This window comes from Phaethon lepturus, unplaced genomic scaffold (genome assembly GCF_000687285.1).
Source record: "Phaethon lepturus isolate BGI_N335 unplaced genomic scaffold, ASM68728v1 scaffold31367, whole genome shotgun sequence".
Taxonomy (NCBI): Eukaryota; Metazoa; Chordata; class Aves; order Phaethontiformes; family Phaethontidae; genus Phaethon; species Phaethon lepturus.
This window is the reverse complement of record NW_010551743.1, coordinates 44,162-70,622: the sequence shown is the minus strand read 5'-3', so window position 1 is coordinate 70,622 and position 26,461 is coordinate 44,162. Positions and strand designations below refer to the sequence as shown.

The 26,461-nt window shown below is 42.8% G+C and overlaps 1 protein-coding gene across 1 annotated transcript in view; it reads left to right on the top strand.

Annotated features, from left to right (window-relative positions):
- Nucleotides 1-26,461, top strand: part of LOC104623822 (semaphorin-5B-like) — a gene marked incomplete at its 3' end in the record, with an annotated part of 80,272 nt that overhangs the window by 11,790 nt on the left and 42,021 nt on the right. Inside the window, exons 2-3 of the mRNA XM_010291015.1 lie at nucleotides 4,501-4,600; nucleotides 20,153-20,198. Coding sequence (XP_010289317.1) covers nucleotides 4,501-4,600; nucleotides 20,153-20,198 — 146 coding nt within the window. The remainder of the gene's footprint in view (nucleotides 1-4,500; nucleotides 4,601-20,152; nucleotides 20,199-26,461) is intronic.

Genomic DNA, 26,461 nt, shown 5'->3' with positions numbered 1-26,461 from the left:
CAGGAGACTCATGTTTCTACATGGTGGCACAAACTAGCGACTACACCTGGCACTAGTCATGAGGAGATATTCCAGAATAACTCAATGTGTGGACACCTTGAGCAGCAACTACACTGCTACTCAAAAGTATGAACAGGGCTTATACAGACATGCCTGAATTGACTTTCAACTAGCCAGCTCCAGTATAGATAATGACTTTGCAACTGGCAGTGTGGTATTCATGTTGGGCTGCAAGCTTTGCCCAAAACACAGGAGAAATACTTGGATGAGTAAGTCAAGCCGAGATTTTTGCTCATGCAGCTTCACTGGTATTCAAAGCTAGCTCAGAAGCATGGATAGTTTGTATGTGGGTATACTGTTATTTTGCACAAAGAATCCTTGGTCCTGTTTAGTTTAGCTTCTTTTGCTCCATACTAGGAAATCCATGCTGTGAATTATTCCGGAAGAGATGTTCCTGAATAACACAGTGGTTAGCCATGCTCCGTGCACCTAGCAATGGCTTTGCAATTTCAAGGCATGGGCGTTTAACCTCTCTGCTCTTGCGTGGTGTGTGCTGGATGCACAAAGCTGTTACAGCCTGCTGGAGATGGGAGCTACAAGTGGGCTCAAGTGAGACGAAGCAATAAATGCTGTCCTTCAGACAGAGAAGTCTCAACTCAGTGTTTACATATTTCTTTCCTCCAAAACACACAGGGTAAGGGTGAGGTGGGGAGCAGCTGGTTTTGAGGAGATGAAGGCTCAAGTATTACCAGGTTTACCACATCTTTAGAAGCTGATCCAAACCCCATCAAGCCCAGTGGAAAACTGCCAATGACTTGAAGAGCCTCTGGATCAGGCCTTTAAACCCAGCTCCTGCAATTTGGCACTCCGTCTTTTGTGCAGCTGACTAATCCTCGTCCCAGTCCTGTACTCTCAGGAAGCCGGTGCAGAGCAGCGTGCTAGCAGGCTGCAGGGACCACCCTCTGAAGTGGCAGAGGGCCTCTTTTCACCTTGTCTTATGCATGCGTAAAAGCCTGAGCACAGCTGTGTCTGCAGTCTTACATTTCCTGCAAAGCTTTGTCTTCTTTGCAGCTGGATACCTGAACCATCTTGAGCTGTGGAGGGACTTGCAGAGCTTTAGAGGCTCTGAATCGGATGTCTGGTGATGGATGGTGTTGGAAACTATTAAACTTTTGTTCGTTGGTCCTCATGTGGAGGAAGTGGGAGCATGGATCTTTAACCTGCTGGAAATGATTAGAGATGAGAAGCACAAAGGAGGCCTTGATGAACACATTGCCCCTAAGCTATGTGGTTCCTTGCTTTCGGGCTCCTGCTGCTGACATGCAAAGCCAGGGCCTTGGTTTTTAATTTTTGATACTGTTTTTAAACAGATACTTTTGCAAATGTAAACATGCCCCAGCAATGAAGGTTTCCAGCCAAATGAAAGAGTCAGCACTGGAAAAATCAGCTTTCTGAGAAAGGTCAAATACAAGCAAACTCTGGAGTTCATTGGGTCCATATGTGTAAACTTCAGCTAATATGGGATAGACCCAGGGCAGCACTTACCTTGCAGAACTGAGCCAGTTTCAAAATGAAAGGCTGGAACTGTCCCTGGGGACGCCTGTGGTCTGAGCAGTAGGTTTGAATGTGTTGAATGAAGAAAGACCCGTGTCCTGACTCTCGGTTGCATTTCCATTCCACTTTATCCCTTCCCTCTTAACAGGAAGAAAAAAGGTTAGGAAGGAAAATGTGCTGTTTGGCATTAATTCTGACAACTCACATTTAGACATTCTTAGCTGGGACCATGCTGGGTTTAATAATCTCCAACTACATGCCTATAAAAGCTTAATTTTGCTATGAGGATGCATGCCTTGCAGCCTTTAATTTAATAACCGGGAAGGGTTTTTTTATAAGTTGTACCACCTGCAGTAGTAATAGAAGTCAAGACACTGCCTGTTATTTCTTGGGCTTGATTGACATTTCAGCCAACATGGAAAGATTCAAGCCACCTACTGCCTTTAATTTTTTTAATTATTTTTACCTGTAATTTGTCAGAGCTTGCCATTAAAAGGAAGAACTGATGAGTGTACCTCTCTGAAGTGAGGAGCTTTTGCTTAGAGCAAGCAAATGAAGAAATATTCTTCCTGCCACTGCACTGTAATAGTGGGTTAGTTAGTAGGAAAGAGTTGGTAGGAGAGGAGGTAAAATGACAAGAGAAATTATGGCCTAAAAGCAGGATCCTTAAAAGATATCATCATTATATAGCAATCCCCCAATCCCACCCCCATCAGCTCACAGAAATACCAGGATCTGCTACACATGTCAGCTGGCTAACCTGCCTGAAAGGTGTTATTGTTGCTGGTTCTGCTGCTTGGCTCAGAAATGTCTCTGCAGCTAAACAGCTACAGGAGAAGAAGGCAGAGTCCCATTAGTTAGGAGAATGCCAGAGGTGAAGCTGCGGTGCCTCCCTGGTGCTAGTACATCATTAAGGGTCCCAGAGGAGTGTAGGAGGTAGAGATGCTTGAAGGTTAGATGGGTTGAGTTATTCCTTAACTCATGCCTTTTCACTGAAGAGCAGAGGAGGTACACGTGTTGTGTGTGGCTATGCAGTGTGACAGGAATGCTGAGAAGGGCTGGAAGCCTCCAGCTCCTGGCAACAGGGTTTTTAGATTGTGAGGATGGAAGTCTCATTGTCGGAGAGGCCCTGTCAGAGTCCAGTTAGGCAGGGCATGGAACCAGGCCTGACAGTGTCCAGCTCCATGGTGAGGAGGCTTAGGAGCTGTTATGAAACATGGTGGTGTTCAGGGCAGAGGCAGAAGCTTCACGACAAGGTTCTGCTTTGGAAATGGGAGCAGGACAAGTGGAGTATAGGGACTTTTATACGTGTTTTCTTAAGGTTTTGATAACCGAAGGGCTTGATTAGGTTTCATGTGTCCCTGGAGGGAGAAGGGACTTGAAATTGCTCAGCAAATATCCCTACGTCAAAGGTTTTAAACCGTTGCACTTCTGTAATCCTACAAAGCATGCCAAGATGCCAAAGGCCTTAATGAGATTCCTCATCAGCATTGTCATCTCACTGCTGTGGAAAGGGGAACTAGTGCCTACAACAAAACGTTCAAACCTGACTGCCTTCAGTGAGACTTCTCAATTTATCATTTTATCATAAAAATACAATGGAGCATGTTTTTTTCAGAGCTCTTTTGAACTGGTTTGAACTGCATCATTATTGTTATGAGTCATTAGGTCATTGGCCTGTGTATTGGTATCCTGTTGGCGTGAGGTCAGAAGATATTATCTTTCATGTTGAGCCTCCTGGATCTTCAACATCCAGTCTTTGAATGAGGCAGGTTTACATGTCAACAGGTCACAGAGGGATTACAGATGTACTGATTTGGTCTCATTTGTCCCTTGCTCCTTCAGATACTTGGTATTCTCCATGTATTTAACAGACAGAGTAGTTAACAGTTGGAATAAATTCCCAAGAGAAGTCCTCACAGTAAAGCCAGATGATTTTCTGAAAGATACATATGAATCTATCCCCAGTTATTTTGTGCAGTAAAGGTGTAAGGTGAGAGGTTGAAATTCTGCAATCTGTGGTACACACAAGGTCTAATGTGGTAAATATATTGAAAGGTGGGATTCTGTGAAAGCCCTGGCATCATGCCTGAGAGTACCCTAAAATAGTGATTCAGCTTTTTCTTTAAACAGGTGTATTTTTTATTACATCAGGACTATCTGCCCTAGATCTCTCAGTTGATGCTGTGTTTATAGATGTGGCTTCTGGAAGAGCTTTGTCTCCGTGAGCATAGTGTAGCCAAATCTATCGCTTTGCATTTAACCTGTGTGATTGCAGTTTGGACAAGTGCCTAGATTGGCAAATCCAAGCTAGTTGATAGAGCCAGTCTCAAGCTTGTGCAATCTCTCAGCCACAAAGATGATGTGATGACCCCCTTACTCCCCTTCTAAATTAAGGAAGGATTTAACTGATAGGCATCCCAGATGTTAGGTAACCTAGAAGAGAACCTAAAACCTGGAAGAGAAGGTAAAACCTGTCATTGGAGCAGCCAGGACTTGAGTGCAGATCACTTCTACTCTAACTTGGTTTTCAATCAATTGACCCCACCATCTTTTTCTGGAGGACAGCAGTTTCCCTTCGCTCAGCACAGAAGGCAAGGCTATGGAGGCGTTACAGCAGGCAACCTGGTCCCTTTACATCACTTAACCCTGGCACTGAAGATGGTTCCCCAGTTTTAACAGAAGTAAAATCGAGCTGCTGTTGTCTCTGAAACCAATGCTGACACTGTCTTAGATGTGAAAATAACTGCTGAGACAGCCCTGTGTTTACGTGTGGTTTTTTGCACATTCTGTGGAGAATCAGAATAAATAGAAACCCTTTAAATAGATTATTAATTAGACTTCTTCTGACAGATAACTCAGTAGGAAATCCATTAGAGGATGTCCGGGTGAACTCACTGATTCTAGAGCAGCTTATTGTTTTCTGCTTTTTCATTTTCGTTGCAGATCTGAAGCCCTGGGTGTCGAATTTCACCTATCCAGGTGTGCATGACTTTTCTCAGCTTGCACTGGATGCCAACAGGAACCAGCTCATTGTGGGAGCAAGGTAAAGATAATCTTTTAATTAGTCCAGGGTTGCTGCTCAAGCTCTGGCTTCAGAGGAGAGTGTGTTTCCAGCTTATGTGGCCAGTCTACCCTTCAAAAAGAAAGCCATGATTTATGTAGAGGGATTTAGACTCCTAGTATAATTGTAAAGGAGAGAAAATTACTAGAATTAAAAAAAAAAAGATGCAATCAAAATGACTGGTTAATGAAGCAGAATGCTGGCATCTCCCTCGGTATTGTGAATGTTAGAAGAGTTACAGTAAATCATTCTGCACCATCCCTCTGCCAGTACAGAATTTGACTTTATGGTTTATTTGCTGTGGCCAGACATTCCCTCTGTACCAGGTTCATCTACACACCTTTGTGTAAGTAAGTCGTAGCTTACACATGAATTGCTTTCTTCTCTCTTAGAATTCACTCCACAACCTGTTCGCTTCATCTTGCTGATATAGCCAGATCCTCACCTAATGCATTTTGGTGCAGCTCTGTTGTTCTGTCCCATTGTATATAATTAACATATATTTTCCTTTATTTTTAAACATTATTTTTATTTAGGATGCCATAAGAGGAGAGCAGAAACACACAAGATGAACATAGGCAAGCTCTAACAAATTTAGAGCTGCTTTTGTAACAGGGAAAAGAACTATGGTTCAGCGAAATAATATACGTCAGGAGTGGCTGAATCATGAACCATAACAGCAACTATTTTTTATTGCATAATAAACAGATAAGACAACCCCAAAAGAAAAGACTAAGCATGGTCTAACAAATCAGTTTAAGTATAACATTTAGAATCAGATAACATTGTGGTAGCAGTGTCTGCTATTAATGAAAATGGAGGAAGAGACTGCTTTCTTCCCAGGTTATTCAGCATTAGAGGACAGGGAGGTGAGGAGCAGAGCTGAAAGAACTCATGATACAAACAAGAGAAAAGAGCAAGATGTGTAGCAGAGGGAGAGTTTTTTCCTTCACAGAGACAACTGAAGTGTGATTTAATATATATTTTCTGCATGTATTTGTGCAGTAAATAATAACATTTACCTTCCTGTAGCTGTTCAAATTGCCAGAGGCCCTCCCGCTTTTCATACAGGAACATTTTACCTTTCAAGCTGCAGCTTTACCTGTGCTGGAATCTTTACCCAGCAATTATTAATATTTATTGCTTCAAAACGACATTGCTTTGGGGAGGGCTGTGAACAGTGCCTTCTGCCAGGCATTGCACAAACATAGGCACGCCGCTCGGAGGAATTTATGGTTTACATAATTCGGCTGCATGGCAGGTTTCCCCCCGCACAGACGCTGCTCACGCTGACAGGCTTCACCCCTGCTCGAACCCCAGCGACGCGCCCTGGAGGGAGTCTCTGCCTCCATGAGAGTTTGTACGAGTGTGGTTAGACACGAGGCTACACTATCATTACAAACAGGGGAACAACAGCAAATTTGGCTTCACGCTGGAAGTGCAATATATTGCAGTGTATTGCCTCATGAGGAAGCAGTAGCAAGTATTTATAGAAGTTGCTTGCAAAAGTCAGTTTTCATGAAGCACTACCCACCTGGCTGGGGGACTCAAAGTTTTGATGGTGCCACAGGGCTCTGCTGAGCAATTCTTGTCAGAGGTAACAGAGATGTCATTTCCCAGGGTGTTTTTTTCGGGTTTCATACAGGCTCGGTGTGGGGAAAGCGGGGAGTGCTGAGCCCTTTCCCTCTTCACCATCTCATTCCCACCCTGTGCGAGGTGACAGGGAGAGGTGCATGAATATGGGGGTGCGATGGGGTCCTCGGTGCTGCCCAGCTCTGGGTGCACTGAGCTCCTGGAGCTGTGCCAGGGGAATGGGAAGGGGAAGTGAAGCCTTTTCTGTTCCCGCCTTCCCTGATAAATCCACACCTTGTTCTGGACTATTTTTAGGGGTGATTTTTTGAGTCATTAGTTGCTCGTGCACCATCTGCTTGAATTTGCAAATGAAACAATACCTCAAAGAGATAGGAGCTGTCTCTATCCATCTCTACAGGGTGTAATTTATGAAACCTAAATTTAAATGTTAACCATGTTTAAATGTGCTACTGTAGATCATATTAGTAGTAACGCCAGCTATTCTGGGGTTGTGAAAGGATTTCGGGAGCAAGGTGGAGTTTATAGGTACTCCCACTTCTCAATTTCCTGGTTAATATCATTCTCTTAGATATAGCATTATAAATTATTTCAGACTAGTTCTTTCTGTCGCTATTTAAAAGCAGTATGACCTCACCACAGCATCTTTTTGGTTTAGCTCATCCTGTGTTTCAAAGCTTCACAGCAAATGCTTCCTAGAAGAAAAGAAGATCCTGGGGCTCACGAGGGTTTTTGGTTTCAGGAATTGGACACAGCGTGACTGAAACTGTAAGGGGTATTGAGGGCATGCCATGCAGACAGGGAGCTGGAATAACACGAGACTCAGATTTTTAAGCTTTATCCTTATCTGAGGGCTCTCCCCAAATGACTGGTGCTGCCTGAGTGCAAACCAGGGGAGTTTGATAACTCCACTGCACCAAACACCTGCCAAGTCAAAATCCCAGAAACAAAAGAATTAGTTTCAAAAGCCCACCATGGTTTCCAAGCAACGTATTTACTTGTCACATCATTTGTAAAATCCAAACACTTGCAAGTAAGGATATGAATAGTTTAGAACATTGTAAATCTCACTCTACCCATATTATGAGCCACATTTCATTAAGCATAAAAACACACATTTCAAAAATTCATAACCTTCATTTTGACTCATAGTTTGCATGTTTTGTTTTTAAATGTAGTGTTAGTATTTTAATGTACTGGTTTTCCTCTGTGAATGGGTGATTGTTTTCAAATATTTGCTGCTTTTTTCAGCTTCTGAGCGCATGTGATTACTATTTGAGCTTATTTTAATGGGAGGAAAAACAATTTTCTAGACCTCATTATTACTGAGAAAAAAATTGAAAATATGATCTGAACAGCTCAAAACCCAAGACACATAAATCCCCCCATGCATTAAAAACCTGATGATTTTGGGAACTCGAATCCTGCTTTTTCTGTGCTAGCCATCAGCAATGCCATTTTTGTCCAATTGTCCTGCTTTTTTGCAAAACACTTTCTTCTTTTCATCAAGAATAAGCCTTGAATTTTTCAGACCTGAGAAACCTTCCAAGTCAAAGCCAATAAAGGAGCTGAAATGGAAATTGATTACAGCCTTGACTATGTAGACACTTCCATCCCTCTCTAATAGCATGATCTGGAATGCTTATTGTCTTTACTTTCAATCTCTTTCCCGTTATTAGATTTCAAATTTAACTCTGCTATACAGCATTCCTAGTGAGCAGTTTGCTTTTATTAACTGAGGATCTATTTGCTCTACCTAAAACATCTGAAATCTAAGAGTAATGGTGAGGAAATGGGTGGCAGTTTCTTGCAGATTAGTGTCACATAATGAGCTGTAGTTTTGAATTATAGACACAAGTTGTATATATGCTGCCACGGCAGAAGAGCCAGAGGGAAGATTATTCTGGTACCAGAACAAAGGGTAGGAGGCTGGGACACTGCTCTTTTGTCAGTAATACAGCTGGTGAATGGACTGGGAAGAACAGCTTGAATGAGCTGCTGTATAATAAATGGTTTAACAAAGGAGATAAGCTGAATTTCCTAACTCAATGGGCAAGCAAAAGAGACCCGTGTTAAAAAGTGGTGACTTAAAAGATGCAACTGTTTGAATTGATGGTATCTGCTTGCTGTAGCTTGGGGTTAGATCTAGACACTGTCAGTAGTCATGGAGAGCAGCAGCCTGCCTGGCAGCCAGACAGCCGCAGACCCTTTGCCTATGCCATGTGCCTGTGCTGTGATGGGGATGCCAGAGGTGATGGTGGTGGGGTGGGAGGAAGCCAGCTCAACTCTCATTCTTCCTTTGCCCTTTTCCCTCCCTCCTTCCCCTCCTTGTCTGTAGCAGAGACATGCTGGCCTTCTCCCAGCCCCACGGCAGTGATTTCACCTGCATGTTGGAGCAGCAGTGCTCTGCTCTCTCACCCTTGCTGTAGGCAGGGTGCCCAATCCCAGGGGAGACTGGAATTTGTGGAGGAGGTACATAGTGTAGCCATGACATCCCACCTCCTCAAGGAGCCTTGTTTCTTGAGACTATCTTATTACCAGCTGAGCAGAGACAGGAGCCAGTAAAGAAATGATGATATGAAAGACCCTGCGTGGAGTCAAGCCAAAAAACACGCTTCACAAGAGCTCCCTGGCGAGGAGAACATAAAAGGTTTAAAGGAGGGTGGTTGAGACACTGTGTGACAATCTGGCATGACAGCAAGCTGAAGGGAAACAGCTTGGACAACAGGAGGATGGTACCCAAACAAATGGCTGCACAGAGCATGGCTGGGAAGCCCTAAGAGAAACATTTGACTTTTCCCAGAAGGAAACTGCAGGGGTGTCAGCTCGGGGCAGTAGCCTGCTGGGGCTGCTGGTGTGAGAGGCATGGCTATGAGGGTTGGCCATTCACATCGAGTCAAGGTGTTACTGTAGAAAACCAGCCAGAAAGCGTCATGACCAGAAGTCCTCATGGTTGTGCCTGCCAAGAGACCTGTCATCTCCATCAGGAGATGGGAAAGGATTGTCTTTCATGGCTGCCACATGGGGAACTGCAGGTCAGGAGCTCTTAGTCACAAATAGTCATTACCAAGAAGAGCCCGGAGGTAAACGGTAGTGAGCAAAGGCTGCATCAAGGGACTCAAAACCAGCAAATAAAGTGCACGTCATTCTGGACTGCCAGACTTCTCTGCAATAAATATAAAGCTACTAAGCTCTTGGTGATGCAAGTCTGGATGCTTTGATGGGGGTGATTTTCATACTTGATTTAGAGCTGAACTGAATGTGCCTGTTAATGCCAAGTAGGTAGGTGCAAGAAAGGAGACATGGTTAGTTTGGGGAACAGGGAAGGTGCTATATGAACTTTGAAGGGTTGTTTTAGGTGGAGCACAGCAGCCTGGGCACACTACTTCCTGGCTATAATTGCTTCTGGCTGTATAAGCATTAAAACAAGTCTGGATCATGCAGGCTTAGGAGTTGAAGAGTGAATGGAATGACTGATGTCCCAAAAGTGTTGCTTCAAGTTGCAGCTTGCAGAAATATAGCAAATTGAAAATACACTCTAGGACCCTCAACCAGCAGGTTTGGCACCCTGAGTTTATTGAAAGTCTCCAGTGTATGATAGATTAGTCTGTCAGACACCAGGGTTCATGCAGATTTCTGGCTGAACATAGGCTCTTTCCTGACTGCTTGGCAGAAAGCTCCAGAGCACTGCAGTAAAACTCTCAAAACCTGTGCTGCTTGGAAAATATCACTATTACCCTTGGGCACCTTCAATCCTGTCCAGATCTCGACTGCCACTGAACCCTGAAGAGAATAAGTCTCTGCAGATTATGTTGCCCGGGTGAAAAGCATTTTGCAAACCAGGAAATTCAGTGGCAGAAGTTGAGTTAGAGTTGATCCACAGTTTTAGAGTGTCAGCATTAGTTCTAAACTCTGTCAAGAAAACTTTCTGTTGCCAAATCATCAGGGCCCCTCCCCAACATTTATCCTCACAGGGCTTCTGTGAGGCAGGAAAGCACTAATAATTTCACTCTATACATGGGAATCCAAGGCTCAGAGGGATTAAGAGCAAGCCTGCTCTGTGAAAAGGCTGTGATGCTGAGACGTGTGAGTTTATAGTAGTTCTGAAGGGTAGTGCAGTGCTGCACCTAACACAGCTACTCCTGCAGGAAGACTGCGCTTTCTGAAGGTACCAGTCAAAGTCTGCACAAACTCGGAGGTCTCTGCACTTGGCTAATGTGGACCTAGCCAAAGCTCTTCTATGGACTCACAGTAAACCTGTGGCAGAGGTGGGATTTGGACCCTTTAATGTTGTATTTCCACCTGGTAGTTTAATCACTTGCCCTCAGCCTTGCATCTCCAAAGAAGATGTATGTCTTCAAAATGCTCCTGGAAGTCTGTGAGTCCCATACACTTACACGGGGTCAGTGGGGCTTCAGCATGGCTGAAAAAGTCAAGTCTCATACAGCATGGAGAGACTAACATATGAACAGGTTAACATTGTCCACAACCACATAGGCATAGCCAAAGGTTAAATAGTCCACAGGATTGTCCTGTTATCAACCAGGAATGACATGCCATTCAACCCTGACTACAGGATTTGACTCACTACTTTTCTGAGACAAATTGACCGAGCTGAGTTACTGCCATTTCTGATGGCTTGCATTAGTATCGCACTGCCTTACGCCAGCTTTACCCCCTTACTCTGTCACGTTTGGCTGAGAAATTACCTTGCCAGTTGAGGTATTAATGAAGATGTGAGCAAGCAAAGAGCATGATAATGTTTTTGATTATATCCAGATCGTAGGAGGGTAGCTGAAAGCGCTGCTACAGAGAAACCTAGGAAAACAAATATCATCCTTTCTCACTGTGATTTTTTCCTATCAGACAAAAGAATGCTCTGACTAAAGTTGCATCCTTGTATCGGGGGCTGGAGGGGTGCAGATAACATGGTGATGCGAGGAAAAAAAGGGAGAATCAGTCTCTGAAATTAGCAGAAACTTTCAAAGGACCACTGATGTTTTTAAAGAAGCTGCCTGACCTGCATGGTAAAGAATACGGTGAAGGTGAGAAACCTGTGATTAGACATTGCGGCTAGTTAAATCCATAATTGGGGGTGCACAGTTTCTTTACACAGACAAAAGTGTGATTTAAAGCGCAGGTTTTAACCTCACTGGTTGAGCCTGGGATAATTCAGAGGAAGCTTTTCCTCTGTGATATTGTGCCAGGTGAGGTTAGCTCAGCCCTTGTTTAAGCATGGAGGGGTGAAGCCCCACTGGGGTGTCTAGCTCTTATCTATAAAGTTTGCTTTCCTCTGCTGGTCTGCAAGGAGTCTGAATTTGCCATAGCCCAAATCTGTGCTGTCCCTCACTTGTACTCCTTGGGGAGGAGGGGAAGACGTGTGGATAGGAAAGAAAGAAAGGACAATTTTTATAATTATGGAATTCTGGGAACTTTGGAGCCTGGCCCAAATTTTGTTCAAAGTGTAATTTTTTTTCTTAGTTAAAATTTGTGCATTTTCTCAAGCACAGAACATGAATTTTAATTAACTCAGGATAAATAAATCAAATAAAATGCTATGATGCTGTCACATTGCTGGGCCAGACCAAAGCACAGAAGAAGCTGCCGCTGTAGCAGAACACAGAGGCAGCTTTGCCCCAGGTGTTGTACATGGAGAAGAGGATGAGGCAATGGCAGTCTCTGGTCATCTTTGTTGGCAGAGCAAACAGTTGGTCCTTCAAATCGCCTGCAAGGCAGTACCATCTACCTCTCTGCAAATGGCCTCACTGGCGGGGTAGTCCCTGTGCTTTTGCCCATCATCAGAGGAACCAGGCTTCCAGCTGACTCGTGGCCAGTGCCTGCACAGCCAGTGCTGTGTGAAAGGCAATCCTGGCCCAGCGCAGGCTATGGGAAGCATCTTTACACAGCGGATTGCAGGCCTGACTGGAAAAATATCTCATATTCCAGATAAAATTAAAATTAGTGATATCCTATCATAAAAGCAGCCACCCATGAGAAACTCACTTGCTTTAGTAACACACTGCAAATAATTAAGTTTGAAGATTGTATTTCAGAGAGTGGGGTGTGAGCAAACACAAGGTCAGGATATTTTGGCAAAAGCCTTGGAGGCTTGGACCTAATGTGCTTTATAGCGTCACAGTATGGGACTGCAGGGCAGTTTCCTTTTGCATTACTGAAAATGTTCTCTCTTGCTCTGGTTAAGTTGGTGATATGTCAGTTTTATATGTCAGGTCTCACTATGGTGACTTGCATATCACTTTATATCCAGATGTTTAGGTGCTAAGCCTACTGTTCTGTGCCACTGCAAAGGTATAAAAACCACAGCAAAGAGAAGGGATTGGTTGGCAATAACTTGATAATAACAGAGCTCACCAGCCAACTCTATCAGTACTTGCATACAAGTCATGTTAAACTCATCCAGAGTCTGAGGAAAGCCTGACAGAACTGAGCATGTTTATCAGCCTAAGTAGGCAGGTGAGGAGGCTGCCAGGGAATATTTGAACGATAATCAGTGCATCAGAAGAAGTGGAATTTTACAGTATGACTTCTTGAAAACACAACTAAAAGTGATGGGCAAATAGGAAATCAAAGGTCCCCAGGCGGCTCAGGGGCATATCAAGGTGCTGTAAATGCTCTGTGACTCTGCCAACTGGATGAGAGGGGGAGAGAAGAGCTGTCAAGAGAGGCTTGAGGTGGCATGTGGGATAATATGTGATGGTCTGAGAGATGGACTCACTCTTCTAGGAAAATAGGAACAAACCCACACACAAGTTTTGAAAATTTGGCTCAGTTTCCATCTCTGAGGTTTTGAAGAAATTCATCCAGTGAAACAGAGGGAGGGAAATGTAATTAAAAAAAAAGAAATTGGCCCACATTTTATAAATATGTTCAAACAATATCACAAAAAACCCCCACTCGCCATTCTCTGAAATGTGTACATACAGCTACCCTCCAGAAGACAGCTGGCTCAAGGTGTCTCAGGAGCATAGCAAACACTGTCACCCCCAAGGAGGTGGGATCACATTGGAGGCTTTGCCCTTCCTGTCCTGGGAAAAGAGAAGGGCCAGAGACACCAGAGCCAGCTTGCTGCTCCCCTTGTGAGCCAATGGAAGAGGGGACACGGCTGTTGATCCATGGGCCGATCCTCTTCCTGCTTCTCCCTCCCACGGCAGCAGCCATCCATATAGATTTCTGAATACTGGTATAGTCCAAGGGTGCCACAGCTCTGCTGTTGTCCTGCATGCTCTGCAGCTATAAGCATCTGCCTCTTCTGATTCTTCCTAGAGCTGGCCCTGAGTATACAGGATTGAGCCTGAGCAGATCTGTGCTATGTGCCCTGTGCCATTAAAGCTGATGGTAGTTCTCCTCTGCTGACTGGAATATAGAGGATTTTATTTTCATCCTTGTGTCCACTGAGAAGTACTAAATGGGCCTCAGTGGCAACCCAGAAGCAGTAGCTGGGACCCTGGCTTAATTTGGAAGCTGTTTAATCAGAATGATATGCTGCTTGCATAAGGAGCCTCTTCTAAGAGGATGCTCCTCTAGCTCTGGCTGGATTTATCACTGAGAAATGTTGCTTTGGGAAAAGCAATTGCTCATACAGCAACTGCATCATATTACTGTATGTAATTTAGTATGGTTCTCTGTTGAACATCTATTGATTTTTAAGGAAGAATGATGTACCGGACAAGTTTTTCTTCAATAGAAACAAAATTACTGGTGAATAAGGATCCAGCTTGTACAGGAGATGCTGGCTCTCCATCTTTTCTCCAGCATGTATATGCCAGGCCCTTCAAATGAATCACTGGAGTAGTATTTGCAAACGGATCGTCATATCACACTCTGGAGCGGGCATGTAATTAACTCCTTCGGAAAGCAAAGGCCAGAATCATCCTTCAGGAGTTACGTTTCTTGGGATGGTTGGCTGGTTCAGAAATGTGGATAATCATCTGAAAAGTTCAGCCACAGCTGGACCTTCATAGAGGCACTGTGCGTTAATCTAGCATGAGATTTGGTAGCCAAGAGCCCTGGGGTCTGATCTCGATTCCATCACTGACTTGCTGTGTGCTTTGGAGAAGGTCATTTAACCTTTCTTTAGCTCATTTTCTCCATTAGTATAAGGGGGGAATGATACTAACCAGCTCCCAGGGAGTCGTGAAGCATGACTAAGCTGTGTTTGCCATGTACTGTGGAAGTACAAAGTGTATCTAAGGTCTGCAGGAGGAAAGATAGGAAGAGCTGACAGGAGTTCCTGGCTCCTAGCCTGAGGCTCAGCCCCAGCACGTGGCTTCCAGGAGTGCCAGAAGAGAGCATTAGGTTTGTCACATGCATAATTCTGTGTCTTGTTTTGTATCGCCCGAAGGACCCTGTTCTGTTAATTATTTTTCCTATTATCTATGCTGTGACAGTTGTGAGTCCCTCTTGCAGACCTGGCTCCTGATTGCAGCACAATCTGCCCCAAGGAGGGGACGTGGAGAGGGAGGTGCTGAACTCTTCTCCCTGGGATCACATGATAGGACGTGTGGGAATGGTTCAAAGCTGCACCAGGGGAGGTTTAGACTGGACTTTAGGAAGCATTTCTTTACTGAGAGGGCGATCAAACACTGTACAGGCTTCCTAGAGAGGGGGGCAATGCCTCAAGCCTCCCAGTGTTTAAGGGGCATTTGGACAATGCCCTTAATAACATGCTTTAAATTTTGGTCAGCCCTGACATGGCCAGGCAGTGGGACTAGATGACTGTTGTAGGTCCCTTCCAACTGAAATAGTCTAGTCTATACTATTTTACAAGTGCAGGAAATGCCTTCCTCAGAGCACCACAAGCCTACTTAAGCCTCCAGTACCTCACTGGGGCTGTGTGGGATGCCTGTTTCAGTGCAATAATAGCCCCCAAAAGGGAGAGTGACTCTTCACCCAGTTTCTTCAGCTTTCCCTAAACGTATTTTTCCTGTATGTTCAAACATTATCAGCTTCTCTTGGCTTTGTTTCCATTTGCAGCGTAATTGCATACAAAGAGAGGGGGCTTGAGGTAGCCTGCCCTGTGATGAGGGAGGGGTGAGCTGCTCACATCTACTATAAGGTGCAGGCAAGTAGCAACATGTGAGCAGCTGTACACGTCTTGTAGTGACACAGACCAGCTGAGATAAGGCAGCGTATTGTCGGTGTCTGTGTGCGTGTCAAAGTCCTGAGAGGTTCTGGTGATGGTCCGCACTAGGGATGGCGTGGCTCCCGATTTGCTAGCAGGGGTTATTCTGAAGCACTGAGAGGTTATCTTACCTGCTTGGTGTGTGTAGAGAGGGACAGAGTTGGGAAATGTGAACAAACATCGCTCATTTAAATAGGAAAAAGAATCTGAAGCTAGAGTAGCCTTTCATTTGCACCTCTTCAGTCCATCTACTGCAGGAATGTTCCCCCTGATCTACCACAGCAGAACTGAAAAGCGTACTCTCATAATTAGAAGGAAACGCCTTTTAATCAGCAAGCACGGTGCTGACAGATGTAGTGCCTGAAAAGCGGCACTGAAAAAGAGGCCTGAACGAGTGTGGAAGCATGTTGCAACCCTTACAATTTCAGAACCCCTAAAAGGAAGGGTCTCTGCTGTTATTCAAGCAGTTGTGTTATGTGGCTTCCCATTGGAAAGGCTTAATTTGTCTCGTAGCTCTGTTGCTCAGTGGCATCGTAGATGAATTACTTTGCCTTCACTGTAAATTGTTTCAAGGCCAGGCAATGTGTGAACAAGTGCATGGGCATCATGTTACAAAGTTCATCCAAGGTGCGCTTGGCTATATGAAATAAACACTTAATAAGCAGCTTTGACTTGGGAATGTCATGGCAAGCAGATTTAAGTGGCTATATTCTTCCACCCTTTCTTGAAACACATCTCAGCTGCTCTCCTGCTGTTCTGATCCGTGTGCTTTGTGGTACCAGGCACAGTGAGCACTTAAATAATTTTACAAGGCAGCCAAATACAAATTATGAAGCCAATTAACAAATACTTTCATCTACAGGATTTATACTGCAGCTTGGCTCTGTTCATAAGCAGACTAGCATAGAGGGCCCAGTTCAGGAAAGTAATTCAACATCTACCCGATTTCCATGAGTGTAAATGGCACTTCAGCACAGGTTTACATGCTGTGCCTCAACTTGGGGGGCAAGTTATTCCCCCAACTAGGGCATAGACTAATGGACCAGGAGACCAGCTCTTGGTTGTGCTGCAGATATGCTCTGTGATGTTGGTTAAATTGCTTACTCTGTGCTTTAAGTTTAAATGAGAACGACGTCTCTTTTTCACTCCTCTGTACATATTTAGATGGCAAATTCTTGAAGACTTGGTCGTATAGAGCAGGATGGTCTTTACAGCAGATAACTTCATATATCTGAGCTGGGGGATAATGCAATCAGAGGGGACAGAGAGATGATCCACTTTCAGGTTGTTTAAATAGGCATCTGCTGTGAATCAGTCTCCGGAGGAACTACCATCCACCCATTCTGTGTCTTAACGCAACCAAAGCAGCCTTGGCTGAGACTTCAGGGTATTACGGTTTAACACGGGCGTTTTCAGAAATGCATTGATGTTCATGACTAATAAGGTTAGTAATAATAATAATTAGTGGTTTGAAGCACCTTTTAATGTATATAATACCATTTGTCCCAGAGTATTTAAGAGGGGTGTAGTCACTTGCTCTGGAGAGGGCTGAAATGCAGCCAACTCTGCGATGAAACAAAGCTCGTGTTTTAATACCATGGAGTGAAGATGTTTGGCCTTTTAGGACAGAAAGTGAATAAGAAGGTTGTCCTACCCCTCCACGTTTGTGCACCAGCTTTTCGTACAGGAGAAAGGGGTTATTAGAATAGCTGGTTGCACCAGGCAATCACTCTTCTGGCCTAGTCCAGATGGGTTTAATTTAAGAGAGAAAGGAATTAGCCAACATTCACTTATAAGACAAAATGGAAGAAAAAAAAGACCAAGAAGGCACCTCATCTATTCATGCAGAGATCTCACTGTTCTCATATATTTCTTAATCCTACTCTTTCAGCTGCTTTAAATTATAGGTCAGCAAGGTATTAAACAGACATAACTTCAAACACAAGCAGAAAAAAGGACACAAATGGGGCAATTCGAGGTACAATAAACCATGCCTGTCATTCAGAGACCTTGCTCATTCTTGGCTGAAATTGCAGTTAAAATGCAATTCATAAAAATGGCACTGTCTTGTTCATCAGATCTTTCCCCTTGGCTTTTTACTCCTGGTATAGCTTTACAGAACACTTGTGGTTAAAAGAGCATGTTACTAATTAAGGATTAGTTGGTCCTAGCTGGGCAGGTCAACTGGAGTCCAGAGGTGTCTGGTAGCCTGGTCTGCCTACCAGTGTTCATATTACTGCTGATGAGATGTGAGAGGGATCAAACAAACAAAAAGAAACTGCCAGTGGCTGTGTGGACACCAGGTGAGGCAAGCTGATGAAAAATGGAGGGAAACCTTCCTTTCTGTAAGAAAGCCACAAGGTCAGACTTAGAGAGCTGAGGTTAGTATGAAGCCTTTGGAACATCATTGTGCTATTCACATTAGTACTATGTTCCTGCCTGGTTTAGATCTCAGCCACCCGAGTGATCTTACTGCTAATGCTTTGTCCAGGTGCTACACAGCAATCACTGAGAGGACAGGAACTGGCTTTATTCAGATGATCACTATTCCTGTCTGCATCTGTTTTGGCTGAGTGCAATGAAAATTGTGTCCTTTAGATACGTCTCTTCCATTAAAGATATTTTGGTCGAATTTGCTCTGCAGTGCTATCAGGGAAGAAAAACTAATATTAAAATTTATTACTTAGTCAAACTGTCCAGCTTTTTACAAGACTAAAACAAGGAGCTGAAATCTGCATTATAAGACTTCCAAAATCAATGCATTTAAATAGCATGCTTAACAACAGGACAGCAACTTCAAGTCCCTAGTTATGAGAACTTTCTCCTTAGGGTGTTATAAGATTGGAAGCCAGTGACATGCTTAACTTCTCCAGGAGAAGGCTTATTCCATGATATCTCATGTCCTGGAGTTGCATGAATATTTTGGTGAAAGTAGCATGTTTTTTTTTTTTTTTCCAAGGGAGCTGTCAGATCAGTCACTGGATGAGAATTTATCTCCATTTTGAAATTTTAGATGTATGTAAGCTTAGTTCCTCTGGTCTGCTGCATGCACCTGCAGGTCATAAAATTTAAGTCTGTAGCTGATGCTAAAGAGTTAATAACAAATTACTTGGGAAAGTATGCAGTCCTTTGAGACAGAATAGGGTTTCAGAGTGTAATAAAGAACTGCTGGATCTCCAGCAGTGATAGGACTAGGAGAAAAGATGGAGATTTTGTGTGTGTGTGTACTTCTTTGTGTACTTACAGGAGGTATAATAATACAGATATATTTTGTTCAGTAATTGCTAATGGGTCTCATTCTTCTCCAGGTAACCAGTCCCAGCATAGAACAGGATGGTGCAAATCAGAGCAAATCAGAGTTACGTCAAAAAACAGGACTTTGACTTCCCAAGTTCCCCATCATCCTTGTTCCCATCCTTCTTTGCTGACAGTCAGCAGCAGTTGAGACCTTTTGATTTATTTATAGAACTGGGACAAAGTATACAGACAATTCTATGATTATGACTTGGGTGATAATAACTGAGAGATAACAGAAGAAGAAAAAGTTGCTCAAGCCTTTCAGTGGTTATTGTGACCCAATATGAATCCCTCATATGTCAAAGTTTGAATTACTTGCTTTGCTTGGGCAGAGTATACTGCTGACTCCAGACCATAAACAAGGCTCTTCAGAAGAGTCCTTAGGACCTTTTCGTCACTGTAGGAGCTTTCCACTGTTTTTTCTGACTTCACTGATCTAAGACTGGAACTTGAAATTTTACTAGGTAGGGGAATGTCTGTATACTGGCACTTCTAGAGCAGATGAAGTGATAGCATCAAAGCTGCACTTTCTACTATTTAAATAGAGCCACCTCCAAAAACATAGTTCACCTGCTATAATATAAATGTGTCTTCTCTGGGAGATTGTGGTGACAGGTATGTTGGAAAAGGATCACAGCTCTTCAGCCTCCCTGACAGATGGGATGCAAAAATATGAAGTTAGACGTGGCCAAAACCCTCAAGCACACAATCAAGTCCTTATGGCTTAATATGTCAGCTGATTCCTGGTAACTGCGTTGTCTTAGCAAGCAAAAATGTGAGATAAAACCTGTTAACTAAGCCTCATCTATGCCTCATGCATAAACGTGTATGCAAATGTCTGTTCCCTCCTATTTGTGACAGGATATGAACATGCAGAAGGAGGGTTGCAGGAGTTCAGCTGATGGGAGGTATCTCAAGATATAGTGACTTCTGTCAGGAATTCCCTCGCTTTGTCTGTGGAGATGCAATGACAGGAGGATAGGGAGTTTCTGCAGTCACTGCCTTGATTTCCCTGCTGGTTTTCTGTGCAGAGAGATTCTGCTGAGTAGTATCTGTCCTGTTCCCTGCCTTTTCCACAAAGTCCTGAATGGGAGCTCCCACCAGGACAGCTTGGGGGAAGCATACTACAGGAGTCCGCTTTGCTCCAGCTGACTTCTGGAGCAATCCCAGTTTTCTCAGAATGCAGAGAAAAACATGAGCACAGCCCATACAGGACTTCAGCTAAAGCCCTTTGAGGGTTTGCAAACAGTCCCTATGTTGTTGGGATTTAATTCTGGTTCTTCCTTATGGGTTCTAGCCTATTTTACTCCAAGCCTGCTCAGAACTTCGTTACAAGGTTCACTAAGACACTGATGAAGAAGGGGCATACAACTTATTTTTGCATTCTGTGGAGAGGAGTCCAAGAAAAGCTTGTTGTCTGTAGAAATAAATGACTAAAAACTATGACTTTTGCCTTCCTTCTTTGGTAGCCTAACAGTTTGTAACTTTTCTGCTTGTTCATGCAGGAACTACCTCTTCAGACTTAGTCTACACAACATTTCTCTTATTCAGGTATGTTCACTTTTTACTTTCTTGTTTTATTTGACTTGCTAATGAATGTGCTGTAATATTTGATGTACATTTTCAGAAGGCTGTATAGTGTAAATTTGCCCAGAGTGATGGAGCAGAGAGAAGACAAAGCCAGAACCAGATGCTTATTCCCACTCTAATGATAATGCTGGGGGAAGGGCTTTTCTACACTTGCCCATTTGGACGGTGTGCTCTGCTCTTGTTTCTTGAGTGTTTGGGTGGTAACGGGATCTGCCAAAAATATGGCATCTTAAGGAACAAAGCATGTAGTGTGACTGATACAGGCTTAAACATAACAATCAATAGAAATCCTTGGCTTTCATTAGAGGAGATGTCAGCAACATGAGGAGAAGCTTTTACTATTCTTGTCCATCCTCATTTTTAGCCATTGTTGCCTTTGTCAACATGGATTGCTGAGGAGCTGTGTTTTGCTGAATGCATTACTAAAACCAAGATTGGACTTGCAAACATTCAAGAGGCAAAATGGGTTGAAAAATGTATGATACCCATGGCAGAATGGAGGCAAAGCAGCTGAGGTTTGAAAGGGCTTGTAAATATCCAGCAGTATTAGGACTTTCCTCCTGCTGCACTGAATCTGGAATTGCAGGATGCAGCAAAAAGTTAGTTAAAATCAAAACTACCTCTCTTTAAATAAATAAATAAATACTTATGCTCTGGGATGTTTACCATCTTCTGCAGTTGCTAGAACACCAAAGATGTATTCAGCATTTTTCAGCAGATTCAAGGGCCTTCCTCCTGTACCTGACCGTGCAAAGAAACCGTAAGAGTAGCATTGCCAGCCATTCCCATGTGCACAAGCCTTTTGCTGTTAGTAGGAGTTACAAGTATAGATGGAGAGAATAAAAGATGTTTAATGGTTGTAAAATGCATTGAATCTTCCTTTAAAAGGAAAACAAAGTCCGGAGTTACCAATGACAACAATAAAGAGTTAGAGAAGCTGATACTCCCATTTGGCAGGAGTTCCCCTTTGCAGAGCCATATTAGCATGGCTGGAAGGCTTCCAGCAAGCACACAGGAGAGGGAAGTCTCTGTAGTTATGTGAGGTGTCGTACCTTCTGCAATGCCTGTTACCACACTGCCTGACACAGCCTCTTGTATTTGTCAAACTAGGGATCCCCTTCCACGAAACCCAAATGTGAACCTCCCTTATACACCTCTGAAGTCAGGCTTGGCTCGGGCCCTTTTCAATGCAGCAAGTTTCCTTTCCTACCCGGCAAAACATGGAAAGTCTCCTTCTATGGCACTGGAGGATGCTGTGGGATCTCCGGTTAACATAATGAGCTTAGTTTGCTCCTGCTTTCTGGGTGTATCCGGTGACTTTGCCAAGACTTTTTACATGACAAAGAGAGCATGGAATTATGTTGACACACGTGTTGGGAATGATGGAAGCGATTGTTTCCCGACCTAATGGTTGCCTAAGTAGCTGCTTGGCTTGTCTCCATAGAGCACATGATGCGGCTTAGAGGCACCCCCTCCCACCTTCCCCTGGCCGTGCATCATTTTAAAGATCAGATCAGAAGGCGAGACAAGAAATGCAAGGAATTTGCAGTTATTTCTATAGAGGGTGAGAGTGCAGTTTGAGAAGTAATTGCAATGCTAATTTGGGTTGGTTTGTATGTCCTCGTTGCTTGTAAGCAAAATATAGTGTCGATCTTGTCAGGCTTGATTTGGGGATAGTTTTTCATCTTGAGATTGTGGTCTGATTTATTTCTGCTCATGGGACTTACTCTTCAGGTTTCCAGCGGTGCTAAATCTGTTTCAAGGTGCAGGATTGTGTTGACAGATCTCTGCTCCCTTGCATTTGTACTTCCATGAGGTGTGAGGTGAGGGCAAGAACATGAGGAGCACAGTCTACAGAGACAGCGGGATATGCTGGTTGTGGGGCAAAGCCTAGCAGTGTGAGGAATATACCTCTACAGAGCAAGGTTAGGTGAAGTTTAAAGCTGTTTTTCACTGAGTGTTCTTCTGCAATCAGCTATCCTAGGCTGTTAGGGAAAAGGCAAGGGCACGTTTCAACCCCACAGCTGTCATGGAAAAGAGAGGAGGCCAGGGTGTTCCTGTGAAGGAGAAGACTCTTAATTGTCTTTTCAGCAAGGGTGGCAACAGCATCTCTCAGGAACAATATACTTGTGCCACCACTTGCTAGCATAGCAAATTCAGTACTTTAGTCTCTCATTCTGTAATGGGTAGATTTACTAGCTCACTCTACCTAATGCATGTTTTCCTTGACAGCTATCTGTTCTTTAACCAGAAAATGAATATTTGCTGCCATTGAGCAGGCCATAATGTTTTTCATCACAACATTACTTTATTCATTGCTTTCCAATGGGAATAAATTCTTTTTCTGGATTATAATCCCCTTTATGAATATTGCATATCACAAACCTGGTGTTAACCATGTCATTACTCTCTGATTTTAGAAAAGTTTTCATCTCTCAGACTTTAAAAGACTGCACTCTTTCCTTCTACCTGTTGAATGACTGTGGAGGCCTTTAATTTAAGCCCAGTGCAAAATCAATTAAAATGAGGAAGAGTTCTCCATCAACTTCAAGGATTGTTTTGTGAAGCTGTCACTCCTGAAAATACATTTTAGGAGTCTTCTGTTCCAGAAGCTAAAGTTATAGCATTACTCCTGAATCTGTATTGGACTGCCATTAGTACAAACTCAATTTTGTGATCTCCACAGCACAGAACACTCTGGAGTATCATGTAGCCACTCCACATAATTTGGATAGGAAGTTATTGTCTTGGAATTGCAGTAGACTAAAAGACAACACTTAGTTGGGCAAGTTACTGGATAAGAGCTGTGTAAAAAGATAGCATTACACTACAGAACAGTTGAGATTTCAGGTGAGGGGAGGAAGAGAGGTAGATTTTAGGATGTCAGCTGTTGGATCGTATTATAAAGGGGTGATTTCTTTTCTTTTCTTAGCTTTCAGCTGCTCTATCATGTGCTGACGTTTTCTCCTCACTTAGAATTTTCTGTTGGTTCTGCTGAGGTTGTTTCTCCAAGACTGTAGCACTGAGCTTTTACATGAGAACTAGTGAGTGGAGCAGAAACTGAAGCAGAACAAGCTCGTTTCCTGCTCCGCAGAACAAAATGTCCCAACTTCTCTGAGATTTTTTCCCCCTCTCTCTTTGTTTCTGAAATGTGTTTCAGAAATTGCATTTGAGATCTGAGAAACCTTTCATCAAATGAGTTTTAGTTGGATGAAAAACTTTGGTGGTGGTTAATTTTTTTGTAAGAAGTGTTTTTGGCTGAGTGTCAATATCCAGGAGGAAATTGAGGCCAAGGTATTTTGGGGGTCACTTGTGATTTTTTTCCACCTGTCTTGCTTGCCAAAATTGAGGCACGTTGTTAAAGAATTTCAGAAAATCAGCATCTTGAGATGCCCCAGGTGGGGTATCCAAAAGCACCTGTTAATTTTGGAAACTTTGGCACGTAGCATTCAAATTCTTGCAGCAGTCAAGAAACATAGTTTTAAAATGGATACTGCTCCCCAAATCTTTTAGCATCTCTTTTAAACAAAATCCCTGCAACATGTTTCATCTCCGTCTTTAAATGGTCCTTTTGTATGTATTGTAAGCTCTAAGTATTATACATGTTATAGAACACGTTTTTAAAATGATGTGCACTTGAAGCACATGCTGTTTAATTTATGCATGGGTCTGAAACAAGGTTAGTTCCTAATCTGCAGCTTTCAGTGAGGCCCTAGAAAAGCCAGTTTTATACTGGAGTTTGTAATTAATAGAGTAGGTGGAAGGGTCATTTTAAAAACATAAGCCTTTGAGCAAATTTTTAAAAATGCACGATGCTGATTAGGACTTCTTAGCGAGGAATGCTATTCTCTGGTGTGTGTTAAAAGCAGGCTACTTGGCAGGCATTTCATAAATCCCAGTACGGTGCCTACCCTCTGTTCACCCTGATTTTACCTGGAACTTAGAGTTCTCACTTGAACTGGGTGGGAAATTATTTTTCCAGCCTTTTTGGGATGCCAAGATTTCCAACCTTTTTGTACTAAAAGGAAAACAAGACTTTTTGACATCTCTGTAAAATCTGAAAGAGAAGGGGATAGACACGTGTTTACTTGGGATGCAAATATTCTGGGACAAATTATTTTCTGAGGCATCAAGAGAGAGAAATTGAATGTGTATTTCTCTCATCTCAAGTGATTGACCTGGTTTGTTTGGAGCATCCCTTTCCCTTTCCCTTTCCCTTTCCCTTTCCCTTTCCCTTTCCCTTTCCCTTTCCCTTTCCCTTTCCCTTTCCCTTTCCCTTTCCCTTTCCCTCTCCCTCTCCCTCTCCCTCTCCCTCTCCTTCTCTATCCAAGGTTCCTTTCTGGACTCTCATCTGATAAGTTTAATAGAAACTATTAGAATTTCATAAAATGTTTTTATTTCAATTATTTGTTTTAATGGGCCATCTCTTGTGAAAAAGTTTCTAACCAGCCCTTTGGAGTTTGTACGTTGACCAGTTATGTTATATCAGGTTAACAGTAATTAAAATACTTCAAGAGTCTGTATGTATTCCCTTTCTTAAAAATAATCTGTATTTTAACAGAATATGGAAGAATAAATGGGTGCACCTATTGCAAACTATTTGGAAGACATAAATTATTTCATCTGTTAAGAAAAACACAAAAATTTTGAGAATAAAATATGCTTTAATTAACAATCAAATATTTTTTTCCTGAAGACAAAAAAATTAAGTAAGTGAGGACTAAGTTCAGAGAGAGATCGTATTAGTTCCCCCATAGTCATAATCCTGATTTTGGTAGGATTGCCTGTGGAGTTACACACTGTCCAGTACCACCTGGGCTGCCAGAATTACAGATCTACAATTACCGCACTGCAAAACAGGAAAATGCTACAAAACACATGATTTTATTTGCTTTTGAAATTTTGTTCCAAATTTATAAATAAGAGCACCTACATTCATGTGGGCACTTTGGAGAATGTTACCCAGTCACTAGGGCAAAACTTGATGAACTTCTCAGTCCCACTGGAGACATAAGACTTAAACCCAAGCTTAAAGTTAGCAACGTATTCAGGCAGCATCAGTTCTTAAGGCTTGATCTGAAGCTTATTGAAATCAGTTTCTTTCTGCTGATATCATGGGGCTTTGGAATGGGAATTTTTCAAATCTGAAATAGGGACAAAACATTTCCGTATGGTCCTGTAGCACATGAACTGCAGCTACGTATCCAGTGCATTTCCAGTAAGGATGGTTTTACTCCAGTTTTTCTTCCCTCAATCTAAGAAGCCGAACCATTCCTGATACAGAGATGAAGCTCACACAGCTGCTCCTGAAGACACACTTCCCTCCCTGCTAGTCCCAAGGATGGATCTTTACCTTTGTGGCACAATCGCTGGTAAATCAATAGTACATATCAACAAAGTATAGTTAATAATAATAAAAAAACTTGCCTATCAATCCTCAGTATGTCACATAGCAACAAATGGACCAGGTTTCATATTTTGCACTTTGAATCAAACTGAGCATTAAATGCATTACTTTCCACTTATTTAGGGCTCAGTAGTGCTACATTTATGTGTGCTGATGAGAAACATGTTCTGCAAGTATATAAAAGTGTGACAAGAGGTGGCAGAGTTTAACTTGGTTTTTCTCTGTATAGTTGAATAAAATATGATAAACAAAATCAATGGGGAGCAGTGAGTAATATAGTTTACAGCAGAAATTGTCACTCAAGTAATCTTTCCTGGTGAAAACACTTCACTGGGAACTTTTAAGTATTCAGAATATGTTCACAAAGTCCTGGCACTCACCAGAAAACTTACAAATAGTAGATAAATCTTACATCTCCAAGAGATGCTGGATAGGCACCAGATGGGGCTTGGAGGGCCTGAATTCATACTGCTGGCTCTGCCCATGGGCATCTGAGGGAAAGTTAATCTGCCCGGTTTATCTGCCTGTTGTTTGCTTGCATGTGAAATAGGGATATAGCACTCCTTTATAACATGCTGTGAGTTTTGTCAACAAAAAAAGGTTAAAGTATTGTATTTCAGATTTACTTGCACAAACATCCTTGAGCCAGAGTCATTCCCATTTTTCAAAATCTCTTCTAAAAATCATGAGGAAACTAGGCATTGATATGCAGCGCAAACCCATGAGTGCTCAGAAGCTGGCCTAACTTTGCTGAAGATATTTATTTCTTCGATCTAGTTGGAGTGCCAAGATTATCATCCAATTTAAAATCCAGTTT